The 18,164-nt window shown below is 39.6% G+C and overlaps 1 protein-coding gene across 2 annotated transcripts in view; it reads right to left on the bottom strand.

Moving 5' to 3' along the window:
• SNX7 (sorting nexin 7) overlaps positions 1–18,164 on the bottom strand; it is a 68,440-nt gene that overhangs the window by 33,459 nt on the left and 16,817 nt on the right. For both annotated transcript variants that reach the window (XM_032804979.2, XM_075067812.1), the window contains exons 2-7: positions 16,971–17,153; positions 13,171–13,281; positions 12,620–12,784; positions 11,390–11,594; positions 8,438–8,637; positions 4,377–4,463 (exon numbers count right to left, since the gene is read on the bottom strand). In XM_032804979.2, coding sequence (XP_032660870.1) covers positions 4,377–4,463; positions 8,438–8,637; positions 11,390–11,594; positions 12,620–12,784; positions 13,171–13,281; positions 16,971–17,153 — 951 coding nt within the window. The remainder of the gene's footprint in view (positions 1–4,376; positions 4,464–8,437; positions 8,638–11,389; positions 11,595–12,619; positions 12,785–13,170; positions 13,282–16,970; positions 17,154–18,164) is intronic.

The raw sequence follows: 18,164 nt of genomic DNA, 5'->3' as shown, positions 1-18,164 counted from the left end.
AAATCGATTTAAGGAGCCGTTTAACTCGATATTAATGACGACGTCGTGTGAACGGATACAGCGTTAAATCGGTATATCGGCCATTAAACCGATTTAAAGTCGCAGTGTAGACCTGGCCTTAGAGTCTGGGCACCCAGGGCTCCTCACTATTCACTTTCACAAAGAATTTCTAAAGGGGGCGGGGTGGTATTGCAGCAAGTCTTTCCGTTTACTTTAATGATCTTGGCCCAGACTCTTAATCAGCAGCGCCTCTAGTTTCAAAGTAGTTTTCATCCAGGTCTGTTCATTCAAATATAGTAAAGATCATATAACAGTCCAGCAATTGTAGACTTTGCTATCACCAAGTAATTGCAGTAAGCGAAGATCATGCAACTACTCCAGTCACTGAGCATGCTAGGACCTTTTTGGTTTACATTTATCTATATTTTTAAATGGCATATAAACTTGCGATGTATACTAAGGAGGCAAGACAAGAGAAAGGAAGTACAGAGTGGATCGAAGACAGATGAACAGACACAGTGGCAGCAAAACGAGGACAGTAAAATAAATTCTTACATCATGAAAACCAAATATATATGTTGTCTCAAAAGCCTCTAAAGAGACTAGAGTTCAAATACAAACTACATTATAAAAAACACATATACATCATTCTAGAATATGATATTGTAGGTATCAAATGACACCAGATAGTAATATTTCAATATGTTTAGTTCACTGTCAAGAAATCAAATGGAGAATAAAAAAAATACACATTTGAGATGCCAGAATAGTTTGAACATGAGACTTCTCCCAGCTCATTTTTACATTAAACAGATTATGAGACTTCTAACAGAAACCATTTGTGTCAAATCTTTGCTGTATAGACACAAACGTTGTAACTTAATTATTTTTTATATACTGTTTATACTATACTGTATTTTGTGCAAAGAAACTACATGAAAACATTATTTAGGTTGCAAAGTCAAGCACTCAAAGGTTAGGAAATGCCAGAATTACAGTCTCCACTGCAACCTTAATTTTGCCCCATTGCATGTCCATCCTGTGCACTGATTGAGGCATGGGTCCTGCAGGAATAATTATGTAAGCGAACACTATCATAATGCATCCATACATTGGGGCAGAATTAAAGTTGCACTGGCAACTATAAATCTGGCATCTCCTAACTTTCAAGTGCTTTCACATGTCCCCTCTGGGGGTACCACAAGGGATAGGGGCTGGCCCCCCAACAAAGCTTCTGGCTCCAGAAGCCCAACTCCCCTGCATTGTATCACATGGGGCTGCAGATCCTGCAACTCTGACATGAGGGGTGGGTGAGAGAGACAGTACCGGGACTAGGCTCTTCTTCTTTTCCAGCAACCATCCCCACATCCAACACCCAGTCTCACAATTTGTAATAAAAGCTTTGTCCTGCTGCCAGCTACTGCACTTAGCCATGTAACTCAACTAGTAGCAGTCTGATATGGGTCCTAGGTAAGGAACCTCGTTCAACTCTCTTCCTTCACTCGCTTCAGGTGCTCTGACAGCTCCCAAGTCAAGTCTTCCCAGTGCCATGTCTGCTGATGCTCCACTTAGGTGCACTTGCAGAACAAGCTCCCCTTGGAGAAGGGAAGCTTAAAAAGATGGAGGGAGAAGTTTGCCCAGGAGCAGGAGAGGCTACTAGAGACTGCTAATGCAATCCAGCAGCAAGGGGAGCCCTGCCTGGGATTGTGACTAGCGTCCCCTTGTCCTTCTGTCATGTTTGGGGGCCAAACAGAATAGGTAAGGGGCCACCTGTGGCAGGACCTAGAGAGCACCACCAGAGACTGGTGTAGTCACTATCAGAAGTGACTACACTAGAGGGAATTGTCCTCAAAAGCGGCCCTGTGAGTTAGCTGAACGGCTGGGAACAGTGACATTCCTCAGGAATGGGGGGCTCCTGTTGGGGACCCAGGCAGGCCTGGCTAGCAGGATAATTGCCGAGGCTCCACACCACTGGAGGTCCTGTGAAGCTACGTTGCTTGAGCTTTGGCTTCAGCCTTGAGCAGCAGCGCTCAAACTTCAGCTTCAGTCCCGGGCTCCAGCGAGTCACAGTCTTACTGTGCCTTGGTTCCCCATATGTCAAATTGGAAAGGGCACCATATAAGTACTTCAGATAGGCTTCTGTTTATCACATCATTCTTCCTTTCAGTAAGACATAATAAGCTCCAGTATGTCCCCCTTCTATACTACCTTGTTCTTGCTAGTTACCCTTCATTGCAAAGAACTGCGCCACCCTTTTATTACATTCCTTCAGCCTTTTCTACCTACTATTTGCTCATATAAATTAGTAACACTCATATCCTTTACACAACAGTAATTTCTATCAGGATCACTGGTTGATCATTTGAACATTAAAAACAGTTTGGCTTGCCTGCTAATTTCCTGGCAATTCTAAAAACCTGGGTTATGTAGAGGAAGGCAGAGAAGAACTGTCAGTCAATAAACAATTTAACACTTACTCCCTCATTTTCTTGACTGCATGTAACCTAAGGAACGTTCCCATAGCTGCAAAGAGTCTACTAGAAAAGCAACTATCAAAATAAACAGAGCCATCTAGAAAACCCATGGAGACAGATTGCTAGATGTCTTCTCAGTGAAGAAATAAGCTAAATTTGGGTCAGCCATCTTGTCTGCCCTGCAGCACAGCTGCTCACATATTTTGAGGCAGAGCAGTAAAATAAGCATGATCTCGAAGTACACCAGAAATTAGATTAAAAATATAAAACTTGAGGTTCATTGCTGGAACTACAATTAAGTTATTGATATTAAAGAACAAGCCTGAGACGTGGCAAACAGTAGCAGGAGTGTGGACACTTTGTTCTTCCCCTTGTTTGACAGCTCTCTACTACCCACTGTCACTACCCGGCAGGAGGAGCAACCCAGTCATTGAGTCTTGATATTCAGAGAAGAAATGCCTGCTTTGTTCATGTCATCTGACTGACTGTTCTGAAACCAAGTATTAGGATTTTATGCTTTTTTATGTAGAATATGAGAGTGGCTTGAAAATAAGATTTCTACACTAAACTTTTCCTTTTTGCACTACAATTAAATAGCTATCTGGGTTGGCAAATGATTCTTGAATTGAAAGTAATTAAGTTTTCAATCACAATCCTCTCTCAAAGCATAAAACTACATCAGTTGATTTTTACAGAATAGGATTGTTCTTGTTTGCAATATGCAAAATGGCACTGCATCTGTTTAGATTATGACAACAGTGGGCCTGTTTTTCAGCCTGGCATTAAACAGGCCTCTGGTTTGCACCTACAATTTCGCACAAGCTGTTATTTACACACCTAGGTATTTCACTATGTCTCCAAATCAGGTACTTAAGATTTCCAAGTAAAATGTTAGAAACTATTTAAGACATTTTCCCATTAAAGTCATGGGCTTTTCAAAAGCTCTCAGTATCGGCCTAACTCTGCTCCTACTGAAGTCAACAGGACTCTTACCAAATTACACCTCTACCCCAATATAATGCAACCCGATATAACATGAATTGAGATACAACGCGGTAAAGCAGTGCTCTGGGGGTGGGGAGGCTGCGCACTCCGGTGGATCAAAGCAAGTTCAATATAATGCAGTTTCACCTATAATGTGGTAAGATTTTTTGGCTCCCAAGGACCGTGTTATATTGAGGTAGAGGTGTATTTCAATGGGAGCAGTTAGGTTGACTTCAAGTGCTTTTGAAATGCCCACAAATATTGTCTAAAACAAAATGAAAACCTACCAAGGAAATAAGTCCAAAAGTACATTTTTAAGATCATTCCTTAAAAAGTGATAAACACGAACTATTGTAACACTGATGCTACTGTAGACAAAATTAGCCAGAAGTTGCTGGGTGACACTTGGCCAGGCAGATGGACACTAAAATGTGGAAGTCTAAAGGAATAAATGGCAGTCTTACAGTGATAAAGTAGTTAACATACAGCTTTATTGCCAAATGTCAGATTCTGGATCCCTGTTAGGGAGAAGCAACAAGCATGGAGATGCCCCACAAGTTCTGGTAACAAGAGCCCAATTAGCTCCAACAGAAGGGCAGAATCCCTCCAAAACAAAAATAAACCATGTATATTTTTGTTAAAAAAAAAAAAAAAAAAAAAAAAAAGCATAAACAAGGAACAGGTCTGACCATCCTAACTACCTCTTCTAAGGCATTTCAACAGCTGTTAATGCACCACTATGTCAATTCTTATTTCCTGTGCAGTGCATGAGCAAACTTTTTTAGAATAGGTCAGGAAGTGTGCAGCCCCAAAACATGGCTTTTCAGGGCTTATTTTTGTTAGGAGAACCCCTAATTTTGAGTCAGAATAGGGTCCTTAGTTATACAATTTAACATTCAGAAAGATTTACATACTTACCAGATCCTTTTCTGCCTTTTTATTGGATAAAGCATCAACTTTGGAATCAAGCTCTGCCTGAATATGGTCTCTTCTTTTCAAAACACCCTTTAAAACATTAGATGAAATAGATCGTATTTGATTGTAATAATCTGTATATAAAGACATCTTGCAATCAAGAGTACTTAACACTTTAGAAAAGTTATAGATTATCCCCTCAATAGAATTCTCAGATTTAAAGATTTTACTGTGATAGCTTTAAAGCACCTATTGTAGATTTGATTTTATTACCCCCATTTTTTTTTATTTGTTTTTTACTGAAAAATTGTTAGGAATCCTACCAAACCCAATGCTACGAGAATCTACGTAGCTACAAATTGTAAAGAATTATATAGTGAGTCAGTATATAAAATAGTCATATTATTTTAATCCTTTACAAGAAACATGATTTAGAGAAGTCCCAATATTGGAAGTATTTTATCTGAATAAAAGCAATAGCATAAGAAATAGGACTCAACTAAAATGATATACCAGATACTACAGGAAATATCACTGTAAGTCCGTTATGTTATGTATGTATGTACCACAGTTCGGTGGCAAAGGAAGAGGAAAATTCGCAAAATTCTTTATCTGAAAATAATCAACTAAATCTACCAGTGTTAGCAAGCCCACTTTTATTTAAAGTTAAGGCTAATTCAATAGATTTGATTCTTAGTGGAATGGCAAAAACTAATATAAAAAGAGAGGGAATGTTGTCAGACTACTGGACCAGTAATTATTACAGGTTACATTCCAAACTGCTCTGGATTTGCTGTGTGACATCAAGGAAGTCAGTGAAAATGTCTGTGCCTCAGTTTCCCCATCTGTAAAACTGAAATTAAACTTCCCTAACAGAACTATTGTGAAGCTGATGTCTTTTTAAGAGGACTCAGAAGAAAGACAGTATGTAAATATAAATTCAAAAAAAACTCTTTGATAATGCTGTATGTTACCATGTCCCAACAACTTCTACTCTTTAATTTAGATATGCTTAGAGAGTTTCAGTATTTATATGTAGTACAGTACATCTTGCACAGTGCAGGGCATAACCAGTCGTAGTTAGAAGTTGATCTCACATTATGCTAGTTGCCAAAACGTTAATGTTGAAGAGGAAATACATTTATCAATGTGTACACCCTGACTAGTACACACCGATAAATCATCTTCAATAAGATACCTTTTTAAAGACTATGTTTTCAAACAGACATTACCCAGAATTTTTAGTAAAAGGTTTGGATCAATTATAAATAATACAACTACAGTACGTACCTATAACAAAACTTACCATTCAATACCTTAAAGTATCTCCTATCTGATTACAAATATAAAATATATGGTTATAAGAGTAAAATCAAAACACGTAGAAATCAGTTAATATTATTTTGTCTATTTTTTTCCTTTTACTTCCTCTTTTATCCTATATAAAAACTACAGGAGAAACTATTAGAATTTCTCTGTTTGTCAGCCATTATAACAAATATCAATTCTAATTCCAAGGTAAAACTAATAATTTCAGTACTAATATGTGCCAGCTATGGCAAATGCTTTTTTTTGTAAATGAGGAACCCATGGAATGTTCATTAGTTCTTTAATTATTTTTACATTTTTATTAATTTTGTAAGCTAAACAAATAAATATATTATGCTTTCACAGTTCCTCTGCTGCTCTAAGAAACAGCACATTCACAAATCCTCCAAACAGCAGCACTCTGACCTAAAACAAATTTCTTGCCTGTTAACTGTTTTCTGAGGCATAGTGGTAATATAGGCCTACTTTCTCCAGGTTTGTCCTGTCTCGCTTGTCAGTCAAGTAGGAGGGAATCAACCCAGATGCAAAGACTTTTGGCTCTGGAACCTCCTCCTTAGGATCCAAATGCATCTGCTTTCCCATTCAGCACTTCCAAAGCTGAAAAATGTGAGGATTATCCTGCCTTACTGACAAAACCTTTGCTTAGGCATACACTCCTATGGGGACAATTTGGGAGGTGTTAGCATTGCCATGCCACAGAAGACAGGTTTTTCCAAAGTGTGGCTACGATCAGTGTATTCTTAGTCTGCCTAGGAGTACCCTAACCAGGGTGCAGGGCAGAAGTGAGCATTAGAACAAAATATCCAGGGTGAAAGAAGGGAGAGAGACTGGCATGGAATAGAGGAGGAAGGAGCCAATGGATGAACTGCTCAAGCCTGCCTAATGTTACATTGGAAGGTTTGCACCAAAAACTCAGTACCCCAAAAGGTATGAGAGCTAAATGCAGAGACACCCAAGCAACATTCATTCCAGAAAAGCACATGAAAGGCCACATAGTCACTCTGCAGTTTGTCCATAGAATCTCTTTTGTCAGCACACACACCGCAGCTGTTCTGATGAGATGGGGAGAGAAAACTGGCAAAGGAACAGGCCAAACTGCAAAAAAGAGAGTCCAATGGAAGTAACAAATATTATGACTGAGGAGAAAGTCTGGGGCAGGTATGGGTAACTGTCTTTTCATACTGAAAAATAAGACTAAGGAATCGGGGGTGTCACCTGCTATGGCTGCAATCTTTCCAATCTTCAGGCAGAGTAAGATCTGCCTCCCAGGACAAGCAAAGGATAGAAATAAAATCTAAAGGGTTGAAGAAGCACAGGATAGTAGCACTGTCCCAAGTTGGTTAATATTCATTATGATGTGGATACCCAGTGTAGAAGCTGCCACACTGACGAAATTAACTTCAGCAGGCCATAGTCTCTTTCTGCCTTTTTTTAATGCTATCAGGAAAGAAGTGGGCAATGCAAAGAAATCAGCCCTGCCCAACATGACTGTGAACTCCCCCTAATATTAAGGCTTTTGGATCTCTACATAGGCTGTAATGCTTGTCCTAGCTGATGGTTTGCAATGGATAAAGAGTGAGAGATTGTTGGTCAAACTGTCCAACTAACCATCTCCTGGGAACACCCCATCATGGATTAGTCATTCTCCTGGGATGATCTGCTTACAGATATGTGCACTCTGGGATGTAAAACACTCTCAGGAGAGGATTCTCCCATAAGGGAGCTACACTTACAGCACCCTGGCTATTCCCAAATGCCGCTATCACAATGTTGTTTATTCCAATGAGGACAAAAATATCTAATCAGGACTTCTGCGGGGACAGTACTGCCAGGCAGACAGACCTTAATACTAGGATGTAGATGTAGAGGCTCTGATGTTTGCTCAACCAATGTCCCTTAATTGACCCACACTGTATTATGTGTTCTTATTCACCAAGCAGAGTAAAAATTTTCCTAGTTGTCTCCCACCAATGGGAGACTCTGTCAGAGAAACTGTTAGAAGGGCCTTGAATGGAACAGAATGCGCAGTACCAGGCCCTGGCATGACATTTGCATGTCCATATGGCAAATGGTTAATTATTAAAGAAGTTGATTGCCCTTTTCCAGAATAGCAGTCAGGATCTTAAGCTTTAGAAACATCTCCAAGGAGGGAAACACCTTGCCTTACTTTGTGTATCAGTCTCCATTCCTAGATGAGTCAATATTTTGACAGAGAGAAGATAGTTCTTCCGTATTCATCATGAGCTGTAGTTCCTTGAACGCTTCTACAGTAAGGACAACTATTCTCTCCACTAGCATGTAAGCCTTTCCTAAGGTGCGACAATTTCCAGGGAAAGGAGACAACCCCTCAACCCTTAATATTGCTGTTTTGGGGAGATAGCTGCAGGAGGAAACTGGAGAGGAGTCCCCAAAATGAAAATCTTCTCTTCGAGATTGGACACATCTTGTCTAATTAGTAGGGGAGCCAGAATGGGGGGGGGGGAAAAAAAAAAAAAAAAAGGATTCTGTGCGAGAGGGCAGCCATCCTAAGGAAAATTATTCTTGCTTTTATTTATTTTTTAAATAAGCTTTTTTCACTCTGTAACTCATTTGGTATGTTCTCAATTAGCAGCAGAAAGATAAATTGTAGCCCTCAAAGAGTCAACGCAGTGACTGCAAAATCAATTACATACAAAGCAGATTCTCTCTTCAAAGGTCACTCAATACACCGGTATAAGCAACCCTTATGGTCTTACCGTTAATACTTCACTGTAGAGAACATATTCATGTAGAACAGGCAGCAAATTTTCTGATAGTCCTGCCATTCGATTCTCCGTAGCTTTGCAGCACTTGTCAGTGCAGCTGGCAACACCTTTTAGTGAATCTACTAGATCTTCTTCTGATGCAGACCACAGAGTATGGATTGGACCATATTCCTTCATTTCACAATAATACCCTTAATAAGAAGATTAGTGCATATTAGTACTCAGGTCAATGATAGATGCAAAGCATAGAAACTGAGGCTAATTTCAAAATCTGGCCAAATTATCCTCAAAAAGAAGATGTTACAGTAACAAAGCTTTCTTCTTCTTTTGTTGTTATTTTTGGTCAGTCGAAACATCTCAAAAACTTTTACTCATTAAGCTATTACCAACATATTGCTAAAAAAATCAATCAGTGAACAATGACCTTTTTGAAAGAGCTGTACATGCACAATGGGGTTCAGTGGGTGCGCTTCAGTTCATTCCAGTTCTGGAGTACCTCTTTATTACTACCATTCTAGAAGTATTTCTCTTTTTAAGTACAAGAAATATCTTCAGAAAACAATCATTAGCTCTATAGCTCAATAAAACTTGGTAAGTGTGGCCACGGTGTTCTCTCAGAAAAAGTAGGGCCAGATACTGCCACTTTTATAGAACTTTACTCTGGAGTAGTCTAATTAACTTCAATAAGGTACTAAAGATGAGCAAGGCAGAATATGGCCATACACTGTGTGTTCACATTACCAATGTTCATGTGTTATGGGTCAAGGTAAACTGAAGTGACTATGACGTTGGATCAAGTCCACACTGCTCTAATGTCACTTTCTAATTTGATTCTGACTGCTGAGGTTTTCCACAGTCCCTCCACTTTTTTTGCCATCTACAACTTGGTCACAGCTGATTTTATACCAAAGAAACATCCAACAAAGAGACACGTAAAGCAGTGTGTGTAGAGAAGGATGCTTGTTTTGAGTTTAGTTGGTCAAAAAAGCCTCTGGAAACTTAATGGAAAATCCCAGATCGGGCTACAACAAGTAGGAAGCATCACTCACTGCTTGACAAATGGTTCACTGCTGAGACAAAAATCAGATTTGCACATGACAAGTGTTCTGCAGATTACTGTTGGGCAAAGCTAGACATAAGCAACATCTGGCAGCACTTGAGAGTGAATAAAACTCCATGAGGCTTTACCACCAGCATTTTGGTGCTGGTGCTTTAAATGTATACCCAAGAACTTCTCCTCACTATATGCCAACTACGCCTCATGGAATGAACTGCTAAGACAAAAAAAAAAAAAATCCTTTGATCAATATGTATTTCCTTTATACAAGGAACATACAATCTAGTCAGGACATGCAGAGATCTGGAATGACAGAATAAGCTAAAGGAAACAAAGCCTTAGTTATTATGGAACACAGTGCAGCATTTCAAAGTATTTTTACATGCAAGAGAAAACCCTAACGTATTGACCAGTGGGATTTTTAAAACATAGGGTCAGCGTAAGATCAGATTCAAGCTCAGAAAGTATATAATTTAAAGATTCAAGTAAGCATGGAAGCTGCTGTTCCATTCAGAACAAAACTTTTTTTCTTGAAAATCAAGGAAAATTCTAATAAGAGCATGAAGTTCAAACAAACCCATCTGAGAGATGTTATGACCAACAACAAAGGTAATATTTTTTAAAATTCTCTTTCATGTGACATCGAATAAAGATGCAGAATCAAACAAAAGAATGGATGTGACAGTGTTACATGTTCAGATTTAACAAGGCTAAGGACAAATATAATTCCGTTGTGGGGGGAAGGAAAAGTAACTTTCCCACAATTTATTCCACTGTGTTCAATTTTTGGTATTTTTATTTGCCTAATTACTTATGGAATTTTTTATGATGTGTCAGGTTACATGACTGATAAGGTAAAGAAATTTCTAACGCAATCATATTACTATCATCATCTGCGGCAACAAGCAATTCCTTATGAGTTACAAATATCTTTCAATGGATCATTATTTCATGAATCACATAAAAATCTGCAGTAACAATACTCCTCATCAATCACAGAACATTTTTAGATTGTAAGCACCCTTCACCAATTACACCATATTGTTCATTACAACACATATCTATAGTAACAGACATCCTTTGATAGTCATCAGGGATCCCTTCCTGAACATCTCAACATTTCTTTGTTGATTCTATACACGCCAGTATTTGGATATAAACACAGACTAAGGTTCAAAATAAGTACAAAGAACTTCTCAGTTTGATAGTTACAGAACACTATATTTGTAGAAACCAAAAACTTTATATACTAAAGCAATTCTGGTTAACATATAAGAATTTGTAGGGTTACAAACAACTGGGATTCAGAATGTGATTGTCGTTATGCCAGCAGGAAATAAGTGTTTATATTTCACTTTAAGTAGCAGTCATCTGTACACAACAAAAAGTGTTCATACTGTTCTTCCAATTAGTATGGTGAAAAGCCACCCAAACTTCTAAGTTTTCTTAGCTTTCAGTTTCTTGTCAGCATAGTTAAACTACCCTCCCTATTAATACTTTATTTATGCTGATTCTGTCCAAGAAAGTTCCAGGTGTGACTCAGTAACAAGCAAGAGAAAGGTGAGGTTATCAGCAAGTTATTTTCCTTCTCCTCTCTTGAGAGATGAGCATGCTATCTCTGCAGGCATCCTAACAACTTCAAACCAAAGAGGAAAGCTGCCAGATATGGATTCCCACACAGTTGCACACTGATCTGCCAATAGGCTGAGGATTAGCCGTTGAAGGAAAAGAATAAAACAGTTTCTTGTTCTCCATTTCTTTTGCTAGAAAGCCGCATTTTGTGTGGAACAGTGAAAGCGAACTAACTTTTCACAGTAATTCACTTGTTCAATATATTACTTTCTGAAGTCAATAAAAACAAGCTTGTGTTCATTATTTCTACTTACCCCTTTCTTCCTTGTAAATTCTTTGGGATATTTTGTCTAGCAAGTTTATTTTCTGATTAAATGTTTCCATATAGTCATTGATATCTGTAAACATATCAGGACGATTTTTAACTCCTCCTCCTCTTACTGAGGATGCTACAGCTCTTACAGTTTGTCCCATTCTGCTAAACAAGCCAGGACCCTGCTTCTTGTGAGATGAAAGTTCCTACAAGAAGAACATACCCTTGTGAATATTTTAATGTTTTCTACCCATGGTTTACAATTAAAGCAAAACAAATTAAAACAAAAAAACTACACAGGCATTTATAAAACAAACTACTTTAGGTTTTCGTTTGATGTCTAGATCTTATTGTAAAGTTATTAAATATGTAGCAGTTAGACTCTCTTCCCCCCGCCCCCTTTACCAATTTCTCTTTTTATATTGTGATTGAAGGCTGTATGGTCAAGGATAACTATTCTGTGCCATAGGCTAGCCATGCTCTACTGAAGCAGGGAGCATGCAGGGAGACTAGGAAGGGAAGGATTAAGACAATACAAACCTCTTTCCCTTTCAGTCTTAAAGCAAAGCCAGCCAGTATGCAGACTTTTGGGCAAGACACCAGAGGGAAGCATGTGCAGAGAAAAGTCATCCATTGGGGAAAATTATGTTCTTACTGTGGAAAGCAGCCCCTCTCTCTTTCCTTTTTACTTTTCCTCCACTTCTATAAACTGCTAGTGGTACATTTGGTTAAGTTCAGAGCTATGCTCTTTGGAGGACAAAATTCTTGCTTTCTCTTCCAGCAGATACATGCTGCACAGCTTACAGTGGGAAATGAAATGGTGGTCTATTGGCTGCATTGTCAATGAATAGATTATTACTATTATTTTAAAAAATATGGGCAAAAAGGGAGAGAAATATCAAAACAAAAATAATTTAAAATCATAAGAATTATATAATCCTGGGCATTCATATGGACAGCAAGAACAGCCAGGATTAGAAGAGTGAGAATAAGAGTTTTGGAAGGGATAACAACCCTCATGCTTCAGAGCATAAGACAAACTCTGATGGGTATCAGAAAAAAATGTTTCTTATTAGCAAGTTATTCAATCCTACTGCAGGATTCCTTGCACCTTCCTATGACACTTCTATCACTAGCCATGGTTGGTAAGAAGATATTGAACTATGCAGGCCCCTAGTAAGGCAGTTCATAATTTCTTATAACTATAAATCAAATGATTTTTTTTTTTTACCCAGGCTTGTGCCGTAAGAAATATTTTGAAGTCTTCATTAAAAGTCAAAGTTGGATGCTCAGCAATTCGGTTCAAAAATTTATGCAATGCTTTCCTTCGAGTCTCAATGAATTCATCACTGAATCGTTCCACCATTCCTTTCATTATAAATTTTTCAGGCAATGGCTGAGGGAAAAATAAATAAAACATTGTATAACTTGGCATATTACAATAGTTCCACTACCCATGACAGGGTAGACACATTCTTGTACAATTCACTACACAAAAAACCAAAACTATAAAATTAACACAGTAAACAGTGTTTCAATTTGATTATAGCAATGCATCAGAATAGATATAAAATCAAGAGAAAGGAAAGGAAGGGAGAGTAGGTTAAGGAAAAGAGAAATGCCCTTATTTTTCTCTGGATTTTGCACATACACATAAAAGATTAATCAAACTACATTAGCTTCTTAATGGTTGTTAGACCCCAGAATCCTGAAAGAGACTTCTCCAAAGCTCACTACAGATAAATTTAAAACAAAATGTAGCACAGAATCTAGCGAACCTACAGGAATAATCAGTGTTGGATGTGCTTCTTCAAGTCTGCTCTTCAACCAAAGGAAATCTTGATATCGTCTTCGAACTTCATATTCACTGGAGTCAAACTCACCACGAGATGTCTGAAAATCATAACCACAAGATTAAGATGGAAAATCTAAAAGTATGTCTGCACTGCAGCTGGGAGATGTGATTCCCAGCTCGGGTACACAAATATACACTAGCTCTGCTCGAGCTAGCATACCAAAAACAGCAGCGTAGCTGGGATAGCACAGGAGCTGAGACTAGTTTGAGTACCAATCCACCCAGGCTCCCTGGATACATACTTTTGGAGCTAGCCTGAGCCAATGCTTGTGCTACCTCAGCTACCTAGCTATTTTTAGCACACTTGCTCGAGCAGCACTAGCGCATGACTGGCTACCTGAGCTGGGAATCATACCTCTCAGCTGCAGTGTAGACATATACCCTAAGAGGAGTACACTTCTACCCCAATATAACACGGGTTTGCATACAACGCCGTAAAGCAGCACTCCAGCGGATCAGCGCAGATAGGGGTCAGGGCAGTCAGGGGACAGGGAGAAGGGGGGTTGGGCATCTCTGGAGAGAGTGGTCAGGGGACAAGGAGCAGTGGGGCCAAAGCAAGTTCGATATAATGCGGTCTCACCTATAGCGCGGTAAGATTTTTTGGCTCCAGAGGACCGCGTTATATTGGGGTAGACATGTACTAAAAATATATAATAGTGTAGATTGACCATTTTGGAATAAAAATGAGATCCCTGAGGGAAAAAAGTTAATGTCATTCAGCACTTACCAATTACAATTTTTTTTAGTAAAGTGATCTAACCTAGTAAGAGATGAAACAACGTGAACTTCTACTGTGAGAAAAAAGCAAGTGTCAAACTGTGCATAAGAAGTGTCTTATAAGAATTGATCTAGTACAATTTTTTCCAAGGGTTCCAATCATTATTTAGATGTGAGATTTTCCTTCCAGTTAGGATGGATGTGTTCTTAAATTGGGGTGGCCTCTTTAAAGTGATGACAAATCTGAGTTTAAGGAACGCCCATATTGTAGCATTTGAATAAAATGAAAATAACTGAAGCATGTCCCTGATATCAGCTGCTATCAGCCACCTAGCCACATGTTTCAGCCATAAAAACTCTACCATTTCATATAGACCATGGGTGCCCTGCCATTTCATATAGACTACGGCCCACAGTCTGTACACAGCCCACCAGAGCATTTCATAAGGCCCACAGCCTTCCTCACCACAATATACTAATGGCCAATTCATTAGTGTTTTATCATCATGTTTACACCATTTTAGTTTACACAGGTGTGTAAACAGACAATACGGTACATAGAAACAACCTATCTAAATACATACAAAACAAGCTGAACTTAAAATATAAATCAATACAGGTGACTTTAAATCTTATTAAAATATGTACAATTTGTTTGGTCCACACAACGTTGTTCTTAGGTTTATGTGGCTCTCCTGTGTAATAAGTTTGGGCATCACTGAAACTACATATACATCAGGATTTAATGGTTTGCACCACCAGTCACCAACTTTAGTTTTGTACCCACCAGGAGAACCTTAAACTTTAGCAAAACTGCATGCCTATTACAGTGTTGCCAACTCTAATGATTTTATCATGTCTCATGATATTGGTGTGGTTTTTGTTCGCTTGGGTTTTTAATGGGAGGAGACTAAAACAAGCCCCAGCTCCTGGAGCCAAGTAATTACAAGCATATATCAGTTTTCATTAAAAAATGTTCCTAGCCATTGTGGTTGAAAAGAAAAGCTTTAGAACATGATTCCAGTGAATTTTAAAGGCTCAGGAATTAGAATGCAAATAAAAAGAACCTCCTCACCCAATTTTATTTAATCTTGTAATTTTTGAGCAAACCTCTGATTAACTGAGACCTGACTCATTATTTTTGAATCCTTAAGGTTGACAACAGCGCTGTTATATCATCATGAATTTATACTTCAAATTAATCATGGACAGAAGAGAAGGCAGAAAACATCCCCCTCACGCATTCTCCCCTCTTCCGACAAAAACCCTATCCCTCCTGCATAAACAAAGGGAACATTCTTCATTTGAAAATTTGTTGTAAGAGAACCTTCAGCAAAAAAGAACCAAAATAAATGAATATAGCAGGTCTCAAAATGTAGGCCGTGAAGTTAGAGTTGCTAGGTGTCTGGTTTTCATCCGGAACTCCCAGTCGGAAAGGGATCCTGGCAGCTCCGGTCAACACTACTTACTGGGCTGTTTGAAGTCCCATCAGTGGTGCAGCATGGCTTAGACAGGCTCCTTGCCTGCCCTGGCTCCGCACAACCCCTGGAAGCCGTCTGCGTTTCCCTCCAACTCCCAGGCACAAGTGCGGCCACAGGGGCTCTGTGCGCTGCCCACATCCTGACTGCTGGCTCTGCAGCTCCCACTGGCCAAGAACCACGGCCAATGGGTGCTGGGAGCAATGCCTGCAGACAGGGGCAGCGTGCAGAGCCACCAGGACTCAGAGAGAAATGATGGCCGCTTCCGGGCCCACCTGAGGTAAGTGCCACCCAGAGCCCGCACCCTGAATCCCCTCCCACACCCCAACCCCTGACCCAGCCCTGAGCCCCCTTCTGCACCCAAACTCCCTTCCAGAGCACACACTCCTCCTGCACTCCGAACCCCTCAGCCCCATACTCATACCAGAGCCCACATCCCCAGCTGCAGCCCTCACCCCCCCCACATTCCAACCCCGTGCCCCAGCCCAGAGGTCCCCCTGCCCTCTGAACTCTCATTTCTGGCCCCATACCAGAGCCTGCACCTCCCACCTAGAGCCAGTACCCCCTCCCCCAGCCCACAGACTCATCCCACACTCCGAAACCCTCATTTCTGGTCCCACCCCAGAGCCCATATCCTCAGCCAGAACCCTCCTGCACCCCAATCCTCTGCCCAGCCCAGTGAAAATGAATGAAAGTGAGGGAGATCAAGTGACAGAGAGAGAGGTGATTGAGTGAGCGTGGGCGGGGCTCTGAGAAGGGGCAGAGCCTCAGGAAGGGGCAAGGCAGAGAGTGGGGCAAGAGCGTTTGGCTTTCTGCAAATTGGAAACCCTATGTGCAGTACTTGCTGATAATCCCCAGGGAACTGGCTGGTCTCATAATACTGGCTTTCCTCCTCTCCAGCTGAGAAACTGAATTCAAAGACAGCTGAAAACACATTAAATGCTTTCCTAATATTATCTTTTCATTCAAGAAATTGCTGTAGTTGTGACCAAAATGTTATTAACTGTGAATCGGAGGAGAGCTTTTCCTTGTGCTAGCAAACAATCCAATTACAGGAATGCAGAATTGAAAGGAGGTGTGAAGAGCAAGGTATCACATATGGACAGCCAAGCATAACGACCACTTCTCTATGGCCTACCCATGGTCCACAAATACTTATGCCAATATAGTACTTTCCAGCTGCATCAGCCTTCCTCTTATTTCATGTTCTTGTGAAGGGACATAATAGCAAATGCAAATTTCACACAAAAGTCTGCTTTTGCAATCATTAAAATAACTTCAGCTAGTCCTTTAATGATCTCTGCAGCACTCAGTCATGCAAAGATTTCCATGAGTAACCTTACTCACCTTATAAGTGTTTTCAGAATCTAGCTGCTAGTTGAAAATAATTTGACTAAGCTGTTAACTCACTGCAAAATCAGAATATAATTTTGAAATGTTAGAAAGGTTATTATTTGAAATCTTTTAAAACACTAACACCTATAAAGTTTTACTTTACACTTAAACTATCAATACTATTAACAAACACTTACCTTTGTAACAACTCTATAGGTAATGAAAGTCTCAATGGCAGTGATGTGACTTTCAGGATCATCAACAGTAATGAAGAGATCCCTTAATTCTGGTTCATCTTCAAACTTGTACTGGTTTAGCATAGAAGAGGGGGATGTTGGTATCAAAGGACTGAATGAATTTGCCTCAGTCAGTGATGTATCCTATAGACAAATAAGACATTTGAAGAAATTCTTATTAACATATAAGGATGGAGGATTCAGACATCAGAACAATAGCTCTGAAGCAGTGGTGGGCAACTGGCGGCCCACACAATGCCCATCAGGGTAATCCGCTGGCAGGCCGCGAGACAGTTTGTTTACATTGCCCGGCCACCCGCAGCTCCCAGTGGCCACAGTTCACTGTTCCCGGCCAATGTGGTTGCCCACCACTGCCCTGAAGTGAACAGTTAAGATGGTAAAAGAAAGGGCAGATAAAACTGCGAAAATATACCACAAACACCCTTGTCATCCTCTTATCCTTTTCAGTGGTCAATTCAATGAGTAGTTAAAAAAAAACAAAACAAGAACAAGACTGATGAGAGAAAAGCAGAACACTACATTTGACAATAACATTATTAGCTGAAAACAGAAGTCACCTACAAATGCCCAAACCAGTTAAACCAAGCACTCACTGTACTATACAGGATACTTACCAACCTTATTAAAGCTGTTAGTGGCAGTTACCCAGGACTTGAAATCTAAATTCTTTCTTGCAGTCTCACCAAGATAGCTACCCTCTTTTCCTTTCAGATGTTTCATGAAATGATTATATCTCCTTGTAATTTATTTAAAGATGTTTATTATTAAAGACCCTCAGTACAGTTTTTAACTGAAGAATCCTTGACGATGAAGGATCAGCAGTATAGGAACTATGTATGGTTTTTTTTAAATCCAGTGGTACTAAGGTTATGAATTACATTTATACATACACCACAGGATAGAAAAACAGATCTCTCTGGTATGACGATAGTAGCTATTAAAAACAAGCATGTAGCTATGCTATGCTATATAACAGTTTAGGACAAAGATGGAAGGACACTATGCCCTAAAAAAATTCTCTCCAATTTTAGTTAGAAAGTTTTATTATTCAGAAAGATTTAAGGCAGAAAATCAGGACCTCTTTTTCTTACGCTTGCCAAAGGAAAAAAGGAAGGAAAAAAAAAAGGGCCATGG

This window comes from Chelonoidis abingdonii, chromosome 7 (genome assembly GCF_003597395.2).
Source record: "Chelonoidis abingdonii isolate Lonesome George chromosome 7, CheloAbing_2.0, whole genome shotgun sequence".
Lineage (NCBI taxonomy): Eukaryota > Metazoa > Chordata > Testudines > Testudinidae > Chelonoidis > Chelonoidis abingdonii.
Note: the sequence above shows the minus strand (reverse complement) of the source record. Positions and strands in the feature narration are given on the sequence as shown.